Source organism: Protopterus annectens, chromosome 4.part1 (genome assembly GCF_019279795.1).
Source record: "Protopterus annectens isolate FY-2018-M chromosome 4.part1, PAN1.0, whole genome shotgun sequence".
Lineage (NCBI taxonomy): Eukaryota > Metazoa > Chordata > Ceratodontiformes > Protopteridae > Protopterus > Protopterus annectens.
In genome coordinates, this window is record NC_056734.1 from 954,080,843 (window position 1) to 954,106,877 (window position 26,035).

At 39.4% G+C, this 26,035-nt stretch overlaps 1 protein-coding gene across 2 annotated transcripts in view; it reads right to left on the reverse strand.

Moving 5' to 3' along the window:
• Window positions 1-26,035, reverse strand: part of CHRND (cholinergic receptor nicotinic delta subunit) — a 2,417,369-nt gene that overhangs the window by 869,922 nt on the left and 1,521,412 nt on the right. For both annotated transcript variants that reach the window (XM_044070671.1, XM_044070670.1), the window contains exon 9: window positions 21,941-22,055. In XM_044070671.1, coding sequence (XP_043926606.1) covers window positions 21,941-22,055 — 115 coding nt within the window. The remainder of the gene's footprint in view (window positions 1-21,940; window positions 22,056-26,035) is intronic.

Consider the following 26,035-nt stretch of genomic DNA (forward strand, 5'->3'; position numbering starts at 1 on the left):
AAAGGCACCAGAAGCATCTTAATAAAGTAGCCCTTTTTAAACAAACTGTGTTATACAAGTTCTGCTTATAACACATGTAATACTGTCCCAACAGAAATTCAATACCATGACCATTTTCCATTTAAAAAAAAACAGATTTAAATACATCACTATGGCCAATTTTACTAACAGTTTCTTCAAATTTTCATAAGATCTGTCTCAATACTTGTGGCTTTTTATGTATTACACTTTTACAATGTACATGGATGCTTCTGCTTTTTCTGTAATCAACACATTTTTATAATGAACATATAGTTAGCATCATATGCAAACAGTTATTCAAAAGCTCTTATGAACTCTGTTTGCTATCTATTAACACTACAATGATTGAGATGAAATTATAAAGAAATGCATGTTTTAAGATATATCCGTACACAACCTGTAAACCACAACTCAGAACAAATCTAGTCTACCAAAGACAATTTTGATAAAAAAAATAGTCTCCCAAGGCAAGGATAACAACAAGGCTTTCTTTAGCAATGTCCATAACCTCAAAGGCTATACACAACAATGTCCAGAGCTAATTGTGAATGGAGCCACCTACACGGAGCCAGAAGATAGAGCAAATCTACTGACCAAAAATTCAACTCCAGTTTTAGCTCCCCTTGGTCAACCATCAAGAATTATCATTACACATAACCCACCCACCACTAGGGAACAATTCCTAAACACACTCTCCAAGGCAAAAAAAAAATGCATAAATTTGCCCTGATAAAATCCCAGGATGCCTTTTAAATAGTATGGAAAATGACCTATCAGGACAATGGAGTCACTATTTAAACAATAGCCTTCAGTCAGACACTGTCCCACATGAATAGATAGCTGTAATACTCGTTCCTCTGCATATGGGTGGGCCTTCTATAAACCTAAGAAACTACATATCCATTAGTTCTACTAGTCTCATATTGCAAAGCCATGGAAAATAATTATCTTGAAAATTATTAATAATTACAATGGCAACCTCCAGACACTGGATCTAACCCAGTTTGGTTTAATCAAGGGTAGATCATGACTATTTAATCTGCTAGACTTCATCACAAAGGTTAACAAGTCAATGGGCAATGGCAAAATGGTACATATTGCCTACCTTGACCTGGCCAAGGCATTTGATAAAATAACCCACTCAAGCAATGTAAATGAAATCACAAAATTAGACATACATCCCTATGGTATATGCTGGTTTGCCACATGGCTCTCAGATAGAACTCTCTTGACTTTATGAAGAGAGACATTATGCAGCTTTAAGACTGTGTGCCACAGGCTGATGTGAGCCTAGCATTGAGCAGCATATTACCACCATTAATTCAATTCAATTTAACTTTATTGTCATATGTACTAGAGACAGCATACAAAATACAATTAAATTCTTATTCTGCAAATCCTCCAGCAACTTATAAAAACAGCAGCAATTAACAAAAAGAAGTAATATGAGACAACAAGTAAACAATAATATAAATACCAATATCAGTAAATATATATAACTGTGTAAAAGAGTGCATTTATGCAAAAAGAGCTCGTTTCCCCTTCAAATGTAAACCGACCTACAATACGGGAGGGAGAGGTAGTATATGGGTTTTATTTAAACGTCTAATAGCTTGAGGTATAAAACTATTTTTCAGCCTGGTTGTTCTGGCCACCAGACTCTTGTAACACCTCCCTGAAGGTAGCAGCATAAACAGTATATGTTGTGGGCGGGTAGTGTCTATGATAATGATTTGGGCTTTCCTAAGAACTCTCTTGGTGTAGATGTCTTCCAATGCAGGGAGTGTTAGTCTAGTGATGTTTTACACGTTTTTATTACTTGCTGCAGAGCCTTGAAATCTTGACTTGTACTGTTTCCGAACCATACTGTAATATTGTGGGAGAGAATGCTCTCAATTGTACATCTGTAGAAGTTGCTGAGGATAGTATTGGACATGCCAAACCTATTCAGCCTTCTCAGAAAATACGGTTGCTGCCAGATTTTTCCTTTCAGGTCTATGATGCTATGAGTCCAGGTAAGGTCCTCAGAGATGCTAATACAGAAGAATTTGAATGTAGCTACTCTTTCCACCTCAGACAAATAATGTTAAGTGCTGCCTTCTGTTCCTCCATGTATCAACGATCATCTCTTTCATTTTGCTGGTAATAAGAGAGAGAGATTGCTGTCCTGATACCACTTCACAAGATTCTCCACTTTTCTCCTATAGACTGACTCATCATCCCTGGAGATCAGACCAGTGACTGTTGTATCATCCCCAGATTTGACAATACTGGTGTTGTGTTGAGAAGCAACACAGTCATAAGTGAAGAGGATGCACAGCATTGGACTCAGCACACAGCCTTGTGCAATTTCTGTATTTATTATTATTGCTTTGGAGATGTTATTACCCAGCCTAACTGACTGCCAACACACAATTGCAAAGAGTCAGTGGCACACCCAGTATGGACAGCTTCAATGGTATCACAGCAGTTGAGCATAACAGTCCTTATTCTCCAAATGAGTTAGAATTGAATGCAATGTTGTACTAACTGCATCTTCTGTAGACCTATTCATTCTGTATGTAAACTGCAGAGGATCCATTGTATCAGGTATAACTGACTGAATATAATGCATAATGATTCTCTCAAAGCATTTTGTCACTAAAGGAGTCAATGCAACCGGCCAGTAATCATCCCGGAAGTTGGCTTTGCCCTTTTTTGGCAGTGGAATAATAGTAGTTGCCTTATAACAAGTGGGAATTGTAGCTCATGCAAGGGAGAGATTGAATATATCAGCCAGAACATCAGCAAGCATTGAAGCACAGGTTTTGAGTGTCTGTCCAACAATACTTTCTGGACCGGCTGCCTTCCGGGGATTTATCCTCCTCAAGTACTTTACCACACTTACTGATGATATTGTAAAAAGGTAATGGTACCTCCTCTCTGCCTCTCTCTCTTATGGTGGCACTCTTTGACTCAGTATTTTAGACCTCAAGCTGAGCATAAAATTCACTTAAATCATCCAGTGAAAACTGTCTGTCATTAATCATCCCTCTGTCTTTGCCTGTAGCCTGTGATGTTTTCCAGGCCTTGCCACATATGCCTTGCATCAGCAGTTGAATAATAGCCTTCCAGCTTGCGACTGCAATTCTCATTGGCTGCTGTGATAGCTCTGCATAAATCATATCTAGATTTTTTATACTCGCTGATATTGCCTGGTGCGTATGTCTTGGAGAGGGCATGAAGCGCAGAGCGAACCCCTGAGTTAATCCATGGTTTATTATTTGGATATATCCAGATCCAGATCTTTATGGTGCACAGTGAAGTCAGTGCATGTCCTTAGGTAGCTGAAAACTACTGAACTGTATTCCTCCAGATCAACAATACCATCCTCATTCATAGCAGCTGTCTTAAAAACATCACACTGAATACACTGAAAACAATTCTGAAGCTCTTGTTCAGATTCCTCATTTACACCTTAACAGTTTTTCTTACAATGGGGACATATTTGAGGAGCTGTCTATATGCCAGGTAGAGAAATACAAAAGTATGATCAGATTGACCAAAATGAGGGCAAAATACAGCCTTATATGCCCCCCTTCACATTACTGTACACGTGATCCAGTATAGTTTTCTACTATCGAGAATGATGCCACAATAGTAACAAAAATTTATTCCTGTTAACAACTGGCTGTCTTTCTGGTGTCATTCTAAGGGGATCCAATATTTGTCAGCTTGGGAGGACATAGTTAATAGACCATGTTTCTTTGCTGAGGATGATCTGCACCTCTTCACCCTAGGCTTTTGATTACTGGCTAAAACTTCACCCACCCCTATTAGTACCTTTTTAGGCAATGCCAAACTGCCAAACATACTTTCATAGCACAATCAACTCAGCTGAACCTCATGCCATTACTGGTCAATGTTCCCATTTGGTCATTACAATCCAATAATGAAAAACTTGTGTCTGTCCATGAACCTATCTAATTTGCTGGACAATGTCTGTACTCACATCATGTTAATAAGTTTGGGAGCTCCTTACCTGTATCCATCAGGTAAAGAACCTCCCTCAGCCTTTAAAATCACTCTGACAGACTTCCTAGCCAAAAATAGACTATGTTCCTGCTCAACACCAGGACAGAGTAATATCACTAAATGTGAACAAATACGTATTCATAGTGTACACCTCCTTAATCTCCATTCCTCACTCATTTCTTTACTGCTTTTACATTCTCTCCACTGGCTTTCTATCTAAATGTACCATGAGTCTGTTATTCACTCACTTCATATTGCAATTCCTGTTTGCATCCTAATAACTTATCTTTAATTTCTCTGCAAACTGACTAAAATTTCTCTAAACATTAAATCATTGTCATATAACTTGTGTCTATTCTTAACCAATGTTTTCATGTTATGTCTAATTATTTAAACTGAAGTGGTTTTCTGTATTATTTTTAAAGGTTGTAAAATGATTGTTCATAAAATGTTTTGAAATACATTGTAGCTTTTCTCCCTAGGCCTTAGCTGAAGCTGGCCTTGTACCCAGATGATCTATATCATATTGAAATGTCAGTAAATAAATAAATAAATAAACCATAGTTCAATAGGCTGATGAGTCAGCCCTTATATGTGCAGCCCCATCCCTGTCACCACTTAAGGATATCATCCAAAGTTCTTTCAGTAATACTGAAACTTAGCTGAAAGATGCAAATCAAGTTTTAAATCCTAACTGGGGGGGGGGCTCATTCTGAAAATTGCAAGACGTTTATTCATAATGGCTTCATCGATCAACACAAAAATTGAAAATGTAACCTCACCCAAACTCTGGTATGTCCAAACTGACAAGAAATTCAAATCTAACCAACACGTATAGCAAGCCATTAATAAAACACACATCAGACACTCAGCCCAAAATAGGGCCAAATACTACCTGACAGATGATTCAAGACAACACCTACCTACATTCTTTCCATCCCTACGATATGCCTCACCTATTATTACAAATTTACACTTACATCCACTTGTTACAGGAAAGTTGCCAAATTTACTGCCAAGCTTATATACAGAACATCATTAGAGAACCATGAAATAACTGAACTGGCTTGGGATATCCAACTATTTAACATACTCACAATTTACTGCTGCACACAATCTGATACATACACCATAAACATGTCCAGTACTAAAAGACACCCTGCAACACTACTCTAAAGGTAGAGACCTTTGTTTATCACAGCAAAGTCTAATAACACTGCACCTAAACCACATGTGGTCATGTACTTTCTTGTCACCTGGGTAACTACATTTTCCTTTGACAGTCCATAACCACTATCCCCTTCTACAGAACAAACCATTCTACAACTCCTCTTCAATTCATTTCCTACCTGCATCTGACCTTCCACTTTAGGGATCCTCTTCATATACTCTGCACCACTCACTTCGAAGCCGGCTCTGTGTCAGTAATTAGCCTACTATCCTTGACTCATCAGCTATACAAAATTGATAAAATAAAATGACACCATGCAGCAATATACACGTATGTATAAGACAACTGAAAACTACGAGAGTTCATGTCAACAGAAACAGACACAGCTGTTACTAGGCATGTTTGTCCCCAGTGAAATTCATCAATCAGTTGTGTAGTGTTTTTACATTTCTGCTTTATATGCTGCTTTTTCTGAATTTTAGTAATCGCAGTGAATATCCCATGTCAGTATTGTCTCAAGAGTAATGGGATTATGTCATACAAATACTGAAATAAGGGAAGTACTTCATTTAGCCATAAGATGCAAGTTGTACACAAAGTAGAAATATGGTACCCACTCTGTACAACGTAGCAGTCAAGCCATGAGTTTGTCTACAGAAAGTCATATTGACTTTTGGTTGTACTACTGTTTTTCAGCAATGTTCTGTATGACAGTGGGCTGACATGTACAGTGATCTGACAAGTTATACATTACACTTTCTCTCCTACAGATTGTTAAGAGGTGATCGCTCTCATTCCTCCCAAGCAAACACACACACACACACACACACACGCACACACACACACACACACACACACACACACACACACACACACACACACACACACACACACACACACACACACACACACACACACACTTTAGCTGTCATTCATGCAAGCATGCATACACTCACACAGACAAACATAAACACACATACACATACACGCACTTACATACTTATCTTTCTTTTTTATGCTTATTTTACTTTTTCACTCACTAAACAGCAAAAGCACTGCTTAGTGAGTGTAAAATGACAGCTCGATCAACCTCACTTGTATTGTCATGCAGGCATACACACACACACACACACACACACACACACACACACACACACACACACACACACACACACACACTGTTCTATTTTTTCCTTAAATTTCTTTCTTTTTTTTTTTTTATTTTACACTGGGTAAACAGCAAAACTGCTGCTTAACCAGAGTAAAATAATAGCAACCATTAGATTTCTTTCAGTCTGAGCTCTATGACAGCTTAACATGGTGTGTGAAGTGGCAGACTAACGTCCATTACCTGTAAGTAAAACCCTGCTGGCATAGTTCATGACTGTACAGATTTTTGCAGAATGTAGAACTTTTTGCCTCATATTTTAGGTATGTTCTCATAAAATGTGTGGTTTGCCGGCAAATGAATATGGAATGAAATTATTAAATAATGACATACATCTGAGTGTCAGACTTAATATCTTTCCAGAAGTTAAGCTAACACAAATCCTAATGAATAAAAAAACAAATAAACAGGTGAAAAAACAAGTAAAGCGTTCACGAAGAAGGACAACTGAAAAGTTGTTTTAACGAACTTTATTCCGATAAAAGAACAAGCGTTTTCGCTTCTGCCCCTGCAGAAGCTTCATCAGAATACAGAGAAAGGCGCCAACTTTTCAAATTTAAAAACAACACCGTGACATAGCATGATGTCACTTCCTATACTTTACTAAGTTAAAATAGTTGACCCTGTGTGAAAGGCATTACTTATAAAAATATATGTATACGTAACAGTCAAGAGCAGTTTATACAAATATAATGTCAACCAGTCATTCTTCCTAAAGCACATCAAGTCTAATAATCAATAAAAATATATACAAAAGCAGCAAAGGAAAAAAACAGCTTTTGTTAAAAATGAAAAATAAAATTAAAAATATGAATTTATAAAAGGGGAAGGAATACTTCCCTAAACCAGTATATATATAGTAAATCAGTATAGTACAAAATGTAAAAAATATATTACCAAGGTCAATAAGATATTTCATCTTAGGTAACTCCTATATTTTAACACGGAAGAGATATTACAGCTCTCATTGAGGCCAGGGGCTGTGAAGGCATCAAGTAAAATTTGCCATTCAAGTTCTCTTATTTCTAAAATCAAGGAAAAGGGTCCTCCTCTAATACCTATTGGTATATGGTCAATGGCCATAAAGTGAAAACTGTGTCCAGTGTGGCTCATTAAATGTTTTGATAGGGCATTTTCGCTTTTTTTATTTTTTATAGCATAAATATGCTGATAAATGCGGTTCCGTAACCTACGGTCCGTTTTCCCTATATAAAACGCAGGACAACAGTCACAAAAGGCCACATAGACAATAGATTTTGAGTTGCAGTTTACTCTGTGGTTGATGAAATATTTCTTGTTTCTAATAATAAACAAATTCCCTGTTCTAAGGAATTTACACCAGTTACAGAACCCACAAGTAAATGTACCTTTTTGTCTAGTATAGGAGCTAGCATCCCTGTCCTTTTGCAAAAGCTCCTTCAAGTTACTACCCCTCTTATATACAATAGAGGGGTGTGTACCTAATGTGTTTATTAAAGCTGGACAATTCTGGATAAAGTACCAGTTTTTTCGAATGATAGAACAAAGGTTCTCAGAAATCCTATTATAGGTTATAACCAAACTTATCCTGTAATTGGTGTCCCTTGTAACCACACCGATCTGAGTTTCAACCAAAGGTGGTGTGTTAACAGGAGAAACTACCATGTCATTGATTGGTTGAGACATATCCAGTTCATTATGGGAGAGCAATGGTTGGTAAGTTCCATTGCACCTCTTGAAAGATACCTCGTCTATCAAGCTGTCAATCAAGTCTTCGGGATAACCCCGGTTCATGAACATTTCTTTCAAGTTTACACATTCCTGGTCAAATGCTTGGGCTGTGCTGCACATACGAACAGCTCTAACCAATTGTCCCTTTACTATTGACCATTTTTGTTTCCATGGGTGGTTACTAGAAAAGTGTAAAAAAGAATTACAGTAAGTTGGCTTCCTAAAAATTGATGACTGGAACCTATTGTTACCCTTGTCTTTTACTAATTTCACATCCAGGTAGTCAATTTCACTTGTGGAGAAGTGGTACGTGAATTTCAAAAATTCAGTTGTCCCATTCATATAAGTGATGAGATCCTTTGCCACTTCCTCTCCACCTTGAATTAAAATAAACACATCATCTAAAAAACGGGTGTAGAACTTTATAGATTCCTTAAACCGTAAATTGTTTAACAAAAATGTTTTCTCCCAATAGGTGACAAACAGATTCACTACACTACCCCCACAAGGTGAGCCTTGAGCAATACCTTGCTTCTGGAGGTAGTAGCGATTATCGAAAATGAAAAAGTTGGAAGACAAGACGATGTCCAGCAGTTGTGTAACAACTGCAATCTCATCCTTTGACGCATTAAAGCCCCTCAACATCAACTCAACCCACTCGACAGCTTCCTGGTGTGGTATGGAAGTATAAAGATCCACCACGTTGATGGTGAGGAAGTTGAGCGACCTGTCAAATTGGATTTCATTGATCGATTTCAAAAAGGACCAAGAGTCCTTACAAATTTCTGGGATTAATTCCAAGTATTTTGAAATGATGTTATCAATAAGGCGGGAACATGGGTGGGTTACAGAACATCTCCCATCCACTAAGGCACGCATTGGTGGGTCCACCAGGTCCTTGTGGATTTTAGGGATCCCAAACATAACCGGGACCTTTGGGAAAGAGATGTCAATAAAGTTGTAGGTATCAATGTCGATTTTCCCTTCTAAAAACAGGTCCCTACAGTAACCTTTGATTCTGTTATAGAATCCCGTCATTTCATTCAAGGAAGAGCTTTCATAGGCAGGTGAGTTCAGGACTGACAACATTCTATTATTGTAGTCAGATTTATCAAGAATCACCAGCCCACCCCCTTTGTCAGGCTTAATAACCCTGACTGCCATCCCACATAAGTTGTTTAAAGCCATGACCTGATCAATTGAAATGTTGCTTTGGTTATCTAACCATTTAGTAGAGGCATGTAAATGCCTCAAATCTAATTCGCAAACACTTTCAAAAATATGCAAGTTGGGATGTAAAGGGGGATTAAATATACTAGGGAGCTTAAGAGTAGTTCTATCCCTAGGTGGTTCATTGTTGAAAAAGATTTTTAAATTTAACCTACGAACAAAACATTTCAGATCAATTAATGTTTTAGACAGATTTAGTTTTTGATCTGGAACAAAAGAAAAACTATTAGCCAGTAAATCAATCAAATCACTATCAATGGAGACATTTGAAAAGTTGTAGATTTTAAAGTCCCCTTTTGTATTAGTTAGAATGACAGGATAATTCATATCAGTGGGGCCATCACTGCCCTGATTGTTCAGGACCGTTGTTTGTTCCAGTTCCTGTTCTGTTGGTGGCGGTTGTTCTTGCCCCCTAAAAAAGGCTTCTGGTAAGTTTTGTAGTTAGGTACCCCATTATTCTGTTGGTTAGCTTTAATCCTATTGCTCCTCCTTGGTTCTTGTGACGATGTCCCTTCTCCTCCATCCCCTGTATCCACGCCACTAGACAAAGGTTCATCAGGAAAATCCCTAGAACACAAATCCTGTTAACTGAGCAGCCATCTAAATTTATAAGAGCGATATTTAAAATTGGTCCCTATTTGTAAGCCTTTCTCCCATTACTTTTGGCTTTGCCCAGATTTCTGTAACTAAGCTGTTAAGAGGTATGCCTGCTGGAGAATGTTCAGCAATAAACAAAAAATTCAGGAAGAGAAATAAATAAAAATAAATAAACAAAAGCCCAAGCTGCTGAATTCTGATGCTTTGCCATGATGGAACTTTTGCTAGCATTAGGGCAAGGACAATTGTATTATATGGCTATTTGATCGAAGTATAGGAAGTAGCCGCCAGTGAAAGTCATTAAAGGTAATTGCAAGCAATAACATTACATTAGACACAAATGTAGACACATATAACTGTATGGAGTGGAAATGTGATATGCGTATCTGCATCTCAGAAAAAGTATTTCTTGATGGGGAACACTGGCTCGACAATAGCACGATAAGCAAGTACAGAAAGTAATTCTTCAAGAAAAAAGATGTGTCCAACAACTACATTTAGGAGAAAAGTTCCTACAGTTGTTCAAGATTGCATTTTATTGGATGCAAAAGGCAGATTTAACATATCCAATGAACAGGTAATTCATAAATGTGTTTTCTGTGTGAAAAGACTGGAAGATTGGTTTATGGGTGGTCCTTCGGCAGCAACAGAGGAAAGAGTGGAAAATAACAAAGGGTATTATTACTAAGCCATTCTGGGGCCCTTAGAGTTTCTACTGCTCTGCGAGATTGTTATAGGCTTAATAGGAACAGGGGATGAAAGACACAGTCAAACTTGGGATTTACTGTAGCGGTCTGACTATTCTACAGTGGTACAATGAAAAGATAGGGAAGAAAAATGTTTTGGAAATGAGGAAACAAGCAAAGAAGAATGTAATAGTCCTTTAAGTGACTTGCACAGTCACACAGTTAGGCAGTGGAAACTGAGGGAATCAAACCTTGCACCACTGGAACCCAGGAAACAGTTAATTGCTATTTAATCCTCTAAGTTAACTGCCAGTTTTTCACATAAACAGCAGAACTTTGCTAGGAATGTCAGTGTATAGGAAAACTATCCAACTAATATTTTTTTCAGAAACTGAGTTTTTATTGATTTATATTTGTTTACAAGGTTAGTGTACTGAAGTGACCATTTGCAGGAAAAACCTGGGAGACGGGGAAAACATTAACAAAATAACAGAGATACAATATAGATTAAACACAGGTATATAATTAGTATGCACACTATACACAGCTGAAGGTAAAAATAATGGGAATTATAGTTTGTTCAGTAAGCAAGTTGTTAATTTCAAGTTACCTTGTATATATAACTGATGATTTATTTATTTATCTATTGTTGACTGGGTTAGTCCATCTGGGTCATTTTCAGTGGAGACCCGAGGAGAAATGCTCCACAAAAAATACAATATGTTAACTATACAAGAAACATTAACAAGATATGATAAGAGACATACATGCAATATACAAATGAACAAATACAAAATGAAGAAAATACAGAAGATGCCATACAGCGCATATATTATATATAAAAGATCAAAAAATAACTTTTGTTTTTGTATTAAAATAACAAATAAACCAGAAAATATACCTGTTTAAAACTTGTAGGACTGAACAGATAGGAAAGGTACAAAAATAGATAGTGAAGTAGTAATAGGGAGCTAGAGCTGCATAAATGAGTCTTAAATAGAAGGAAATGAGAAGAAGTAAGAGAGAAGCAAGAAGTTTATTTTGGAGGAAAAAGACAGTGAAATAAAGTATACAACTATTTAGTACAGCGAAAGAGGTTGTACATTGTTATATTTTCTTAAGGAAAGCATGTTAAGGACATATTAAGGGAATATCAGTTAAGTTGGATGGTGGCAAGAGCAGGAAGGTGAATTACCAAGGTGATTTGTAGTTCTTTTTCGAAGAGCAAGGTAGATTTGATAGAACGTATATTACTGGGAAGTTTGTTCCAAGTATGGGATATTGAGCTTTTATAGAGCAGTTTGCCTATTGATTTGTTTGGTTTGTAGGTGTTGAGTAGGAATTGTTCTGAGCTATGGAGAGGATGTGTAGGTATATAGGTATATAGAGGGATATAGCAGTGGACAGACATGGACAGTCTAAGGGTTTGTTAATTAGTGAATGGGCCATTTGTAGCTGAGATAGTTGGAGTAGTTGAGGGAATTCAAGCTAATGTAGTTGTTTAAGAGCGAGGCAGTGGTGAAATTTGTAAGGGAGGTTACAAGCAAATTTAGCAGTTTGGTTGTAAGTTTTATCAAGGTTAGCTATAAGGTTGGCTTGGAAGTGAATAAATATAGAGGATGAGTAGAGTAAGCAGGGGAGGAGGTAGACTTGGGCAAGAGAAGTGCTCAAGGTAGTGGATAGATATATTTTGTTTCTATACAATTTTTTGATGCAATGTTGGATGTGAAGGTTGAATTTTAGTTGGTTGTCTTTTGTAATACCTAGGAGTTTGGTATAGGAGTGGCATGAATGGTAATGTTGTCTAGGGAGGAGATACAGAAGGAGGCTTGACTCCGTTGGTGACTGGGAAGGCACCAGAGGAGTCTCCTTTGTCCAGTACTCATGCAAGCATGCCATCACGGAACTGGCGCACCATACTGATGAATTTTCCTGGGCAGCCAAACTTCTCCATGATCCGCCATAGCCCCTCACGACTGATGGTGTCAAAGGCTTTGGTCAGGTTCATGAACGCTGTGTAAAGGTCCCAGTTTTGTTCCTGGAAATTCTCTAAAACTTGATGTGCAGCAAATATCATGTCCAGTGTCCCTCGGCCCTCTCTAAAGCCACACTAACTCTCTGGCAGGTGTCCATCTTCCATGTGTTGAATGAGACAGTTGAGGAGGACTCTGGCAAGGATTTTGCTGGCAATGACCAGGAGAGAGATTCCTCTGTGGTTATCACAAGAATGCCTGTTTCCCTTTCTCTTGTAGAGATGGATGATGGAGGCATCCTTTAGCTCCTGAGGGATAACTTCCTGTTGCCACATGGTCTGGAAGAGCTCAGTGAGCTTCTGTAACAAGACTGGTCCCCCTGTCTTGTAGATTTCAGCAGGAATGGAGTCAGAGCCTGGACTGGTCCACCTGTCTTGTAGATTTTGGCTGGAATGGAGTCAGAGCCTGGTGCTTTACTATTGGTGAGAAGCTTAATTGCTTCCTTAGCCTCTGATTCCTTTGGAGGCTCTGCCAGGGAGGTGTTAATGCCGACTTGCGGCAGGCGGTCAATGGCTTCGGCATTGATTGAGGAAGGCCTATTCAGGACAATTTTGAAGTGCTCAGACCATCTTTCCAGGATGGCTTTCTTGTCAGTGAGCAGGGTGGATCCATCGGCACTGGGTAGTGGTGATGTTCCAGAGGACTGTGGCCTGTAGATGGTCATCAGGGGATCATAGAAATGCTTGTGGAGTTGTTATTACCAGCGTACTTCTGGATCTCATTTACTTTCTGCTAAGCCAGGAATCTTGCATCTCTCTGAGCTTTGCTTGCACCTTGCTTTTGATGGAGTTGTAGGCTGCTTTCTTGGAGATGGATGTAGTGTCTTGTTGGTGGGATCTGAAGGCTTCATGCTTCTTATCCAGCAGCTTCTCAATGCCTTCATCATTATCATCAAACCAGTCCTAGTTTTTGCATGTGTTCAGGTCCAAATGAGTGAGAGCAGTGTTGTAGACCACATCCCTAAAGGCTGCCCAGTCCTCTTCTGCACTGTTGGTGCCAATGCTGAGTTGGTCAAGCTTACTGTCAAGGTTTTCATGGAGGTTCTGGTGCACAGAGTACCAATCTAACTAGCTGACATTCAGGAGCATATTGGTCTTTTTCCCCTGGGGGTGCCACCTAGGCTGAATGTGCATGTTGAGTTTTGAGACAATGAGTCTGTGGTCTGTCCAGAAATTTGCGCCACACATGGCCTTAGTCACTCTAACATCCTGCCTGTCCCTTCTCCTTACTATGACATAATCAATGAGATGCTAGTGCTTCCTGTGTGGATGCATCCAGGACATCTTGTTAAGGTTGGGTAGGCAAAAGACTGTATTTGTGATCAAAAGGTCATGAGCTGTGCAGGTTTTGGAAGTAGATGACCATTGCTGTTGCTTTTGCCATCTCCATTCCTTCCAATGACACCCTCCCATGTCTGGTAGTCTGCACCAACTCTGGCATTGAAGTTGGTTAAGATGACGAGCTTATCCGCCTTGGGCACAGATGCTATGAGGGACTCCAAGTCTTCATAAAACTTGTCTTTAATTTCCTCTGGATGTGTCATGGTGGGGGCATATACACTGATGAAGGTGGTGTGGTGCTTTCCTTTGAGGGGGAGCTGCAGAGACATGAGTAGGTCATTGAATCCTTTTGGGAGGCTGGCTAATTTGCTGATCAGATTAGATCTGATGGCGAAACCCACTCCTGCTTCACGACGTTCATCACTACTGTGGCCACTCCAGAAAAAAGTATAACCAGGTTTAACTTCTGTTAGCTGGCCTACATCTGTGAACATGGTCTCTTTGAGGGCTGCTATCTGGATGTTGTCCCTGCCGAATTCTCTTGCGACAATTGCTGTCCGTCTCTCAGGTCTGTCTGTTTAGGAAGTATCCACGAGCGTGCACACATTCCATGTGCCAATGGTGAGCGAAGCCACCAATATTTTTTTCTGTGTGATTTGACCGCGTGGCTGATATCCCCACCTGCCACGGCAAGCAGGCCAGGGGTAGGATGAAGCAGGCTATGTTTAGAGTACCTTTTTTAACCCCTTCCTCAGATCATGAAGGTGAGCAGAGCGATCCTAAATAGGGCTGCTCAGACACCTGGGGGTGCTGAACTCCACTGATGCTTCAGTCCAGTAGAGAGCAACCCATTGCCCTGGGCCACCTGTGTGTGAAGTTGTGGCAACAGCTTCCAGTGTATCCACATGTGCTGCTTCGTCATTCTCCCATCACCACAGGACTTGGGGGGGGAGTGATGTCTTGACTTGCGTGTGAATTGGATTATAGTGAGAGCGAGTTGCACAAATCGTCAGTCCCATGCTGTTCAGCATGATATTCTCGGCCATGCTGGCAGATAGCTTCTGCAATGACGAAGAAACCAGCATCAAGATCAGATACAGGACTAATGGCAGGCTATTCAACCTGTGGAGGCTACAGGTCAAGACCAAGGTTGAAGAGAACTTTGTGCCCAATTTCCCGTTTGCAGATGACTGTGCACTCAATGCTGCCACAGAGGCCCAGATACATCAGAGTATGAACTGCTTTTCCACTGCCTGCAGAAACTTTGGCCTCACAATTAATACCAAGAAGACTGAAGTTGTGCATCAGCCTGCACTGAAGAAGAACTATCACCACTGAAGGTGAGATCCTGAAGGCTGTTGACAAGTTTACATACCTTGGTAGCACACTCTCCAGATTTGTGAACACTGACGATGAGGTAGACACACGCATCACCAAGGCAAGCTCTGCATTTGGAAGGCTGTGGGAGTCAGTGTGGGAGAGGAGAAGCATCAAACTGTCCACAAAGCTGAAGGTCTACAAGGCAATCATACTGCCCACACTACTGTAGGCCTGTGAGACATGGACTGTGTATGAGCATCATGCCAAAAAGCTGAATCGCTTCCATATGAACTGCTTAAGAAGGCTGTTGAAAATTACCTGGCAGGAAAAAGTTCCAGGCACAGCTGTCCTCTCTCAAGCTGGACTGCCAAGTATCTACACCCTGCTGAGGAGAGCCCAAGTCAGGTGGGCAGGCCACCTTGTATGCATGCCAGACACACGCCTCCCCAAGAGACTGTTTTATGGTGAACTTGCAGGAGGTAAATGCACACAAGGTGAGCAGAAAAAGTGTTTTAAAGACACGCTGAATGTCTCTCTGAAGAGTTTTGGCATTGACTCAGACTCCTGGGAAACACTAGTGCAAGACCGCCTCACCTGGTGAAACTGCATCAGCAAAAGTGCTACCTACGATGAGCAGAGCAGGACTGCAGAGGCACAGAGGAAGTGTGAGCTGCATAAATCCAGAGCCAACTCTTTGCCAACCAACCCAAATGACCACTTGTGCCCGAAGTGTGGCAGAGCTTTCCAAGCCTGCATCGGACTGATCAGCCACAGTCGGACACATCATACTCAGTCAACCTCCTTGATGTGATGTCCTTGGTCATCGTCAATAACGACAGATGAACAACATAACACAGAAGGAGGCACAAAGCTTGGTTTTTAGAAGGAAAATAAGTAATTTAGTTGATTTAGGGTTAAGGGTGAGTTGGGTGTTAATCAACCAGTGTTCAATGGTGTTGACAGAACTCTGAGTGAGGTTGTGGAGGTCAGTGAGGTTATTAGAGAAGGTAACAAGAGTAGAATTGTTCGCATACTGAATCAGTGAAAATGTGCAGCAGAAGGAGCGTAGATTGTTTGTAAAGATATTAAAGAGTAGAGGTCCTAAGATGGATCCTTGATGGACTCCTGTTTGGACAGATAGGAAAGGAGAGCAGGACGTTTGTCATCTAACAGACTGTAATCTGTTGTTAAGATAGCTAGAGAACCAGAGAATGGTGGAGCAGGAAGGTTGAGATTGGATAGTTTAGACAGGAGTTTAGGCTGAGAGACAGTGTCAAATGCCTCGGAAACATCCTGGAATGACATGGAAAGACATGCCACTAGTTTATTGCCATCGCTAGCCTCAGTGACAGACTGGGTGAAGGCTAAAAGGGCTGTGGAGGTGCTGTAATGGGGCCTGAAGGGGTTCAAAAGGTTTTCTTGTAATAGGTATTTGAGAAGTTGTCTATGAATGCATTTCTCTAGGATTTTTGAGAGAGTGGAGAGGATGGCTATGGGTAGAAAGTTGGGGGGAATCTGTGGAGTTACCTCCTTTGTGAAGGGGAATAGTATAGAAGGATTTCCAGATGTCAGGGACAGTGGATTCTTTGTTAGAGTGGTTTATAAGGATAGAGATGGGATATGTAATAGTATTAGCTGCATGTTTGAGAAATTCTGAGGGTAGGTTGTCAAAGGAGTGAGAACATGATTTAAGTTTCAGTAAGAGGGATTTTATATAGGCAGTGGAGATGGGTTTTAGGGAAAAGGCAGTGAGGAGGCAGGTGCTGGAGGTGGTGGGGGATTGTGTTTGGTTTTGGTCAGGAAGAGTTAGTTTACAGATGCTTTCTATGAAGTAAGTGTTAAATAAAGTAGCAGTTTCAAGTGGTGTCTAACCGGGGAAAGGGTTTGGAGTAGTAAGCTTCCCTGGGTGAAGAATCTTGTTCACAGTGTGCCAACATTTTTAGGGTTTGAGTGGTGGGTAGATTGGGCTTCCTGACAGAATTTTTTCTTGTCCTGAATAATGTATTATTTGAGAGATTTCTTAGTTCATTGAATTTAGGGAGGAGAGAGGAGGATTTTGACTTTAACCATTGCTTCCAGGTACTGTCTCTCGGTTTCATTATGGAGAGGGTGTCTTTGGTGAGCCAGGAATGGGATTTGTTTTTACTCTAATTTTTCTAACAGGTGCTAGGGTGTTTAGTATGTTAAGCAAAGTATTGCTAAACTCAAGAACAGTGTTATTTAGAGGAAGGTCATAGAGGTGTGACCAATTAACTAGAGAGAGTTGGTTGTTAAAGGTTTCCTCATTAAAGCTAGCCAGATTGCTGTATTCTCTATAGAGGTGAGTTTTGATGGTGTGGAAAGATAGCCTTTGAATGAAGGTAGGGAGGTGATCACTTAACTAGTCAGGTAAGGTGGTAAGATTGTGGTAGTGATTAGGGTTGGATATTAGTTTCCAGTGTAAAGTTGAGGAGGTGATTTTGTTAGGGTCTATGTTAAATCAGTGGATGCTGATTTATCAACCCTTTAATAGCAAAAGCTGACAATCTCGAAGACACGGAACAGCGATTTTTTCCCCAGGGAAATAAATCGCTGTTCCACAAAAAAAAGTTCAAAACACAAAATAAAGTGGGGGGCTTTGCCACTCACACCCCCCGATGTGGGAGGCTATGCCCTCCAAACACCCCCTACTTAAATATACCAATTCCAAGATTGCACCACAGTGGAGGAAATGGCAAAGTCCTGAAAACAGCCCAATGATTTTTTTCCCTGGGAAAAAAATCTCTGTTCCGTGTCTTCGGGATTGTCAGCTTTTGCTCTTAAAGGGTCGATAAATCAGCGTTCACTGATTTAATATAGACCTTTTTTGTTAATATGGGTGGGGGTTGTGATAAGTTGGCTGAAACCATAGAGGTTATTACTAAGAGTGGGAGAATTTAGTGACAGTTTACTCCAATCAATGTTGACGTCTCCTAGTATGATTGTCTTATAGGGAAAATGTTGGGAGATCCAGGATAGAATGGATTCTAGAATAGGTATATTGTTGCCAGGAGGAATATATATGGCAGCAATAGCAAATTTTTTGTGTGAGTTAAGGTGACAGTTGAGAATGATAAGCTTGGCTGGATGAAAGTCACGAGGGGGAAGGAGAGGAGGGAGAGATTAAGTAGCTCTGAGTACAGGATAGCAACACCGCCCCCTTTATTGGATAGTCTTTCATGACGGAAGATGTTATAGCTGGGGGGGGGGGGTAGGATTTCAGAATTTGAGATATGAGTTTTGGGCCAGGTTTCAGAAAGTGCCAAGATGTGAGAAGAATGATGGGCTATCCAAGCGTGTTATTCAGTTTTTTTTTATTGGCTAGACTTTGTGGGTTTATGGAGTAGATAGAGATTTGTTTTGTTAGAGAGGAGGAGTGTTGATTTACAGTAGGTGAGTTGGTGGCAGTGGGGTAGTGCAGGGGATGGGCCAGGACTGAGGTGGATATCTTCATTTAGCAGGAGGGTTGAAAGAAGAAGATTAGGTTTAGTGTAATGTAAATAGTGGTTAGAGGCTTTTAACTTAGATTTGGGGGCATCCCCCAAATCTAAGTTAAAAGCCTCTAACCACTATTTACATTACACTAAACCTAATCTTCTTCTTTCAACCCTCTTGCTAAATGAAGATATCCACCTCAGTCCTGGCCCATCCCCTGCACTAGGAGATAGTCTGAAAGAAAGGAGGTTAGAGATCTGGAATGTATGTATTCAGAAGAATTGGCAGATTTAGGTGATGTATCCAGTTTGGACACAGGAGCATTTGCCTTGATTTTGAATTTGAGTTTTACGGTCCTGGAAGAATTCACTCAGACTTTGCCACAGACAGCTGTGAGGGGAAGATTAGTTTTTTTTTCTTATTTTGTTTTCTTCTATTTTGTATACTTTATTGCTTTTTTCTGTCTTGCATATTGTGTTATACTTTCATTGTACCATGTTTTATGTGCATGCTGTTTTTTTATTTCATATTTAAACTAGGATAGAAACCAAAGCTGAGTCTTTTGTGAGTCACATAGAAATTAGAACAGGTCACATAAGATTAATCACCTGCGAAATGAGGGAGGAGCTAGGAACTAAACCTTGCATTTAAGGGGCAAAATAAAACATTTTAAGGCTTTACTGCAAAAGCTCATTCAGACTCTGACACACACACACACACACACACACACACACACACACACACACACACACACACACACACACGCACACACATGCACACGCACACGGACACGCACACACACACGCACACACACACACACACACACACACACACACACACACACACACACACACGCACACACACACACACACACACACACACACACACACACACACACACACACCTCTGTCATATTCTGGGCTAATCAGATCTCCCCCTTTCTGTCCAATTGTTGCAGCCCCTAAAAGAAAAGCATCCACCATTCAGTCCATCTCAAATGATATATGCAGATTTATCACTCTGCCCAAGAAATGAACAACAATGCAAAACCATTAAAAAAACCTAACTGGCTACCTGTGAAACAATGTGCTGAGTTTTTACTCACCTTACAACTGTATAACTGTATGAAGAGTGAGCCCCCCCACTAGCTTCCAGGATATTCAGTCTCAGAAATCATAACCACTCAGGGACTCTCCTCCAACCCCCCAAATTAGGATTTACTGTACAGATCATGCTTTCTCAGTCCTTGGTCCCAAACTCTGTGAATGTCTCCCTTATTTACTTAAAGATCATTCCTCTTACCTTATTTTCCAATCAGAAATAAAAGCACATTTCATGACTCTAGTAAAATATAACGGCTATCTCTCTGGCTATATAACTTAACCACTTCTTATCGTTCTTCTCTCTATATACATTGATCTGATTCTATATTTCATTATTTCTTTCAGCATGCAACTCTGATTTCCAGTCTGTACATAGTGTTTGCATATGTTGTGTTTCGTTAGTCACCATCTATATAGTGTCATTCATCTGTTTTCTTTACACCTTCTAGCCAATTCTGATATTCATTTTGTATATAATATATGTATATATTGCATTTTATCATTCACTTATAATGTCTTAAAATGATTGTCTTTACCCTGGGCCAAGACTGAAATAGGTCCAGTGGGATCAATGCTCTATCTGGTTTAACAAATTCAAACTAAAATAAAATCTAATTTTACATTTTGTATTTTGCATTGATTCACTGCTTTCTTCCATTTTGTATATTGTGGTGCTTTTTCATTGCACTGTTTTAATTGTATTCTGTTTTCTTTTGCATATTTAAGACCAAAGCTGTATCCTTTGTGACGCACAGAAATGACAACATTTTACCTAGTGAATCACCTGTGAAATGAGGGAGGAGCTAGGAACTAAATCTTGTATTTAAGAAGGAAAATAAAACATTTCAAGGCTTTACTGGAAAGTTCACTCATAGTCTGCCATGGACTGCTGTGTGGGAAAGTAAAGGTAAACAGGTAGGTACTAGGCTATCTGCCCGAAGGCATTTATAAGCATAGCCAGAATGTATTGGCTTTCACCACCCCCTTAGATTAGTTTCCTGTGCCTCTGTCCCGCAGAGCCACTGAAGTGATCCCCAGGGTAAAACGTTATTACCCTGCTATTTTAGCAGACTGGAATGTGATCAGGCTGCTCATACCTGCCTTAACCACTGTGTATCCAACAGCCTTGAACCCAGGACCCTGTACACTATAGTCACAGCACTTAACCACTATGCCATCACAGCTGCGAGATTTTTTTTTATGGTTTTATTGCTTTCTTCTACTTTCTGTATGTGGTGTATTATCTCCCTAAACACTTCACCCATAAATCTTTATGGTCTACTAAGTAGTTTCCATCCAGTCCCTGAATAGTATGCAGGCTGCAGTCCTCTACCTTCTGGTAACATGGCTCAACAGTCTGCTCTCACCCCATCTGTGTCCAGTCTGATTGCATTAGGTATTCTAAGACTATATAGCAACTGTCTTTGTCTATGAGTTGATAGTGCAGCCTGTAAGAGATGTAAATATTTAAGAAACATGAAGGCAATCCTATCGCATCAGCTCACTGATTGGTAAGCATCACACTACCTCATCAATCCCAGCACACTAATAGACCTTTAACACGCACTGAGGCTGTAAAGAAAAATTTGTCAAGGCCTCCTAAAACTCATACCTTAACCTCCAGAACAGAAGGTAACACCTACTTCTCCCCTCACACATTACTGCAAATCCGCAGAGTTTACCCAAGAGTTACCAGGAAAGCAGATCTAACCCAAAAGGCCCACTAAGTCCACATAAGCCAGGTACAGATATGCTAATCCTAGACTGATGTGTATTAGGGCATATTTCATCGACACACTGGGAGCAGATAAATCTTTGAGTTTATTAGAATAAAATCCCCAAAACTGAATAAAGTAACCAACGATAAACTAAGAAGAGCAAAAATAAAACAAAACTCGTTGGATAACGACAGGACTCTGCAAAAGCATTACTTTTTGAATTTTTATTAAAGTGCTGCCTGCCGTGTGTTATCCAACGAGTTTTGTTTTATTTTTTTTTTTTGCAAATCTTTTAGTTTAGACTGATTCTAACACATTTGCTGGAGTTTTACAAACAAACATAAAAGCATTATTCATACTGAAGTGAAAAAAATGTAATGATCATCTCTCAGTATATAATAAAGTCATTGAAGGTTACAGATAGAAGGAATTTTACCTTTTTGATCCATTTATTCATTGTGTGGGTACTTGGTGTACGGAAGTGGAGATTCAGCACAATGACAGCGCTGACTACAACAATGGTTACCAGAACCATCATAAAGATGATATACCTGTAATTAAAAGAAAAGAAAAAGCTAATCTGTGAGTTATAAAGTCATTAATACAGCATATGATCCTGAAAGTTACATTTCTGAGAAATTGATAAAATCTTATGTTATTTGCCCAGATAGTTACTATAACACATGTAAGATAAAATGCAATGGCTTTATCCATCTATCCATCTACAAAGTGTAACTTTCAAGTCTCAGGTTTTAAACTGATGGAAGTAGCCTCAGGTGCCTTGTATGGGAGGTACATATCCTAACAAGGCTGTGTGGTTAGAATGTGCAAACATTTCACAGGAGTAGTCAATGGTTTCTACACATCCACTGGTATTTTAATTGGTGGACAAAGGTAGAACTAGTAAGACTAGATACACCCCTGAAGCAGTGTGAAGCAGAGTTCTGTGGAGCATGGGCATAGAGCTGATTCTAGTACTGTTTAAAGAACTTTGCTAATTTGTTTTTAACTAACTTTGTAAATGAAAGAGGAACATTAATAAGGTAAATTGGGTGGTGCAGTGGCACAGTGGATAGTATTGCTACCTTGCAGCAAGTGGTTTCCCATTTCCATTCTCAGCTGTGGTGCCTTCTGTGTAGAGTCATCATGTCCTCCCTGTGTTCCCGTAGTTTCTTTTGGGTGTTCTGGTTTCTTCCCACATTCCAGAGACATGTAGTAAGTGTAGTGGGCACTCTAAATTGGCCATAGGTGTGAATGTGTTTGCAATAATATGGTGTGGAAGAACTACAGCAGCAGGGCTAGCCACCCAGCAGTATGAACCTTAGCTCTAGATGATTCACTGTTGAAATGACACCCTGACCTCATGTGCAAATATATATATATAATATATATGATAATACAATAAAAGATGTCTGTAAACTGATCATTTGCAAAATGTCATCATACTGGTGCTTTTTTTAATCTTTATTAAATCAGAATTGAGGCAGCATAGCTATACATATGTAAATTAATATAAAGGAAAACAAGCTATAGTGATATTTCTCATTCTTTTCATGTAGTATACATGTACAATTTCTTTTCAACAATTATTCATTCTAACATTATATAAATTGCTCATTGCCTTTCCTTAAACCTCACTCCTCCTATTGAACATTTTTCTGCATATATTGTTCCCACAAATTTCAATTATTTCAGTATAATGTGTTCCTCCTTTTTTTCTAAAATTCCACCTGCAATTCTCTTAAATCTTTACAATATTCAGTACTTCAGCTACATTTGTTTTGGATTTTGATTTCCATTTTCTTGTATATCAGGTAAAAGCACGTTACCAAAATGAGGTCAGGCAATTTTAGATACAGGAAAATATGTTTAGTGATAAGGCTGGATAGTAACTGAATAGGTTCAGGAGTTTAACTCACTGAGGTGATAACTGTAGGAGATGAAACACAGATATCAACTTACTGCAGGTTGGTGAATTTAGATTTAGCTTGTTTATAAATGATTCCATATGAAAGTGTTACTTAAAAAGGTCAGGCAATGTGTCATGTAATTATTATTCTCTAAGCTCATGTTTTTACTATGAGCAATATCTAAATTCAATCTTCTACTAAATATTATACTTGCCTGTACCCATAAACATATTACAAAGTTTTCCTACTTATGTATGCCAAACTGTTAGTATAATTTTGTTTTAAATACTACATTTTTACTGCACATAATGTACTCTGAAGCTTTTTTCCCCAGGCTTCTACTAAAAGTAGGCTGTTACCCAGTCAGACTATCCTGGTTAATAAATTTAAATAAATAAATACAGAACATAGTTAATTTCCACATGATTATATTTAGAAACCACCAAGATAATAGTCAGAAAACACTTTCCTGGCTTAGTCCAGAATTTTGCTTCCAATAGTGACAGGAAGCAAACCTCCTCATTAATATTGTTGTTTTAGGCAACAAGTAATTTAGTAAGTACACCACCTTGATCAAAAATAAATGTTTACAAAGTAGAGTGTGATCAAAAGGCATATCATCTCAACTACCGTGCTTTATTGAATACAGATGCAATGCAAATGTCCTGTCAGAGAAGTACAGAATTGGATATACTGGACTACTGGATACGCAGCACTGCTCGTGTGGGCACTATGAGTGACATGCAGGGATCCAGTGGCTACTGTGGCCAAGCTAACTATCACATCCACTGAACAAGACCACCATTGTGAAGGCAGCAGGTGAATAATGAGAATGTTTAGGAGGGATTTTTGTTGGTGACCAATTAAATCTAATTTTATGCAATACCATTCTGTCAGGAATAGTCACAGTAGAGGCAGGACCTGCCAGTAGGGCGTACAGACACATATTATACAGCATGATGTGCTTTTTTGTAGGGCATGTGGTAATGTGTGTAAAGTGTCTCTTCAGAATGAGCTGATGGGGGGTGCAGGATGTCTTTCTCCATGGCACTAAACTGGGCCATCATCAGTTAGCCATTAATAGTGAAGACTGACATAAAACTGGCACAGGTTTTTGTTCTGTGCCAATTCAAATTATGGCATCAGATGGAGGAAGTCTTTAGTGATTACTTTTAGAAGTGACATTCTGAATAATCTAATAACCTGGATGAATGTTCGCCAATGAGTACCAAGATAATTATCTCTGTTACTTTGTATTTCAGATTTGGAAGCCACTACTGAAAATGACTACACCTGTCAGGAACATGTGTATTGCTTGCACATTGTTCACAGCGACTGCAATCACACTTGAATCTAGCTTTATTAGTGTGGTTCAAGCATGAGGTGCAGTGGGAGATCCATAGAGTACAATGCTATAGGTGTATACTTTGTCAATACATGACGTACACTGTCAAATCCATTAGTGCACACTATGTTTTAACAGACATGCCAATGTACATAATGCCATCACATAAATTCTCTTGAACTGCAACAAGTGCAGTGCAATACATCGTTCTATTGTCAGAGCATGTAACTGAAAAATACCTACCCACCATATATTCTAGGCTTTGGCAGGTGCAGTGTTATGGTTCTGTGTACTATGAGAGTGTGCACTGAGAACATGGTGTCTAGCCATGGGGTATCCAGACCTCTCAACTCTCTCTATTTTGGAGGAATATTCCTATTTTCAGGCATAATTTGCCTCTGCACATGATGTCCCCATTTTTGGACGGACGTCCCTATTTTCAGGTTTGATTTACTCCCTAAATCCTCTCATCACATGTGATTTTTGAAGCTAGCAATTACCTAGAAAACCACACTACTTAATTAATGTACTGGGGCAACAATAATTTAAAGAATGAGGACACACATCTTACTTCTCAATTTTTCTGAATCAAAAATAAATGAGCTTGTGTGATAGAATGGATCATTACAGTTAATTAAAGAATACAAATTTTATACTGTTTCTTTGATAATGTGCCTGCAATTTTCCATAATTTTTGTCAGTCTCTCTCTCTTTTTAAATGTGTTTCCGAGTAGTATCCCACATTTCTACCAGAAGCAGGAAAAGTTATGTGCTACTTGATACTCAGATTTTATGCTAGTTGGAGGTCCATATTTTAGCTGGATGTTGCTACTTTTCAAGGGCCTTTGTTAACATTTTCAATGTCTGCAGGTTGAAAAATATGGATACATCATAGGCTGTTACAGGTTTTGCATTTAGTGTCCTGTAGGTAACAGAGCACTTGTGGATTCTGCAATTTTAAAAAATTCTGTACAGTCTACCCCCCCCCCCCCAATACTGTGTTGTATGTGCACACACTAGGTGTGTTCCTTATGTAGCTATACCCATGCATTGCTTATGCTATTATCTGTAGCATGGCAATTTAGGGTGCTCCACTGCCATACAGCACAGCCCAGTAATAGACCTGTAGCACTGAACACTGTAGTGCAGTACTACATAACAGAATTTCTCTTCATGCAGGTAATTGTTTCTCTCTGGTATGTGACATATCCAGCAGTACATGTAGGTGTACAACTATGACGCATCTCTGCACCTTTGTTCTTCATGACTAGGCACA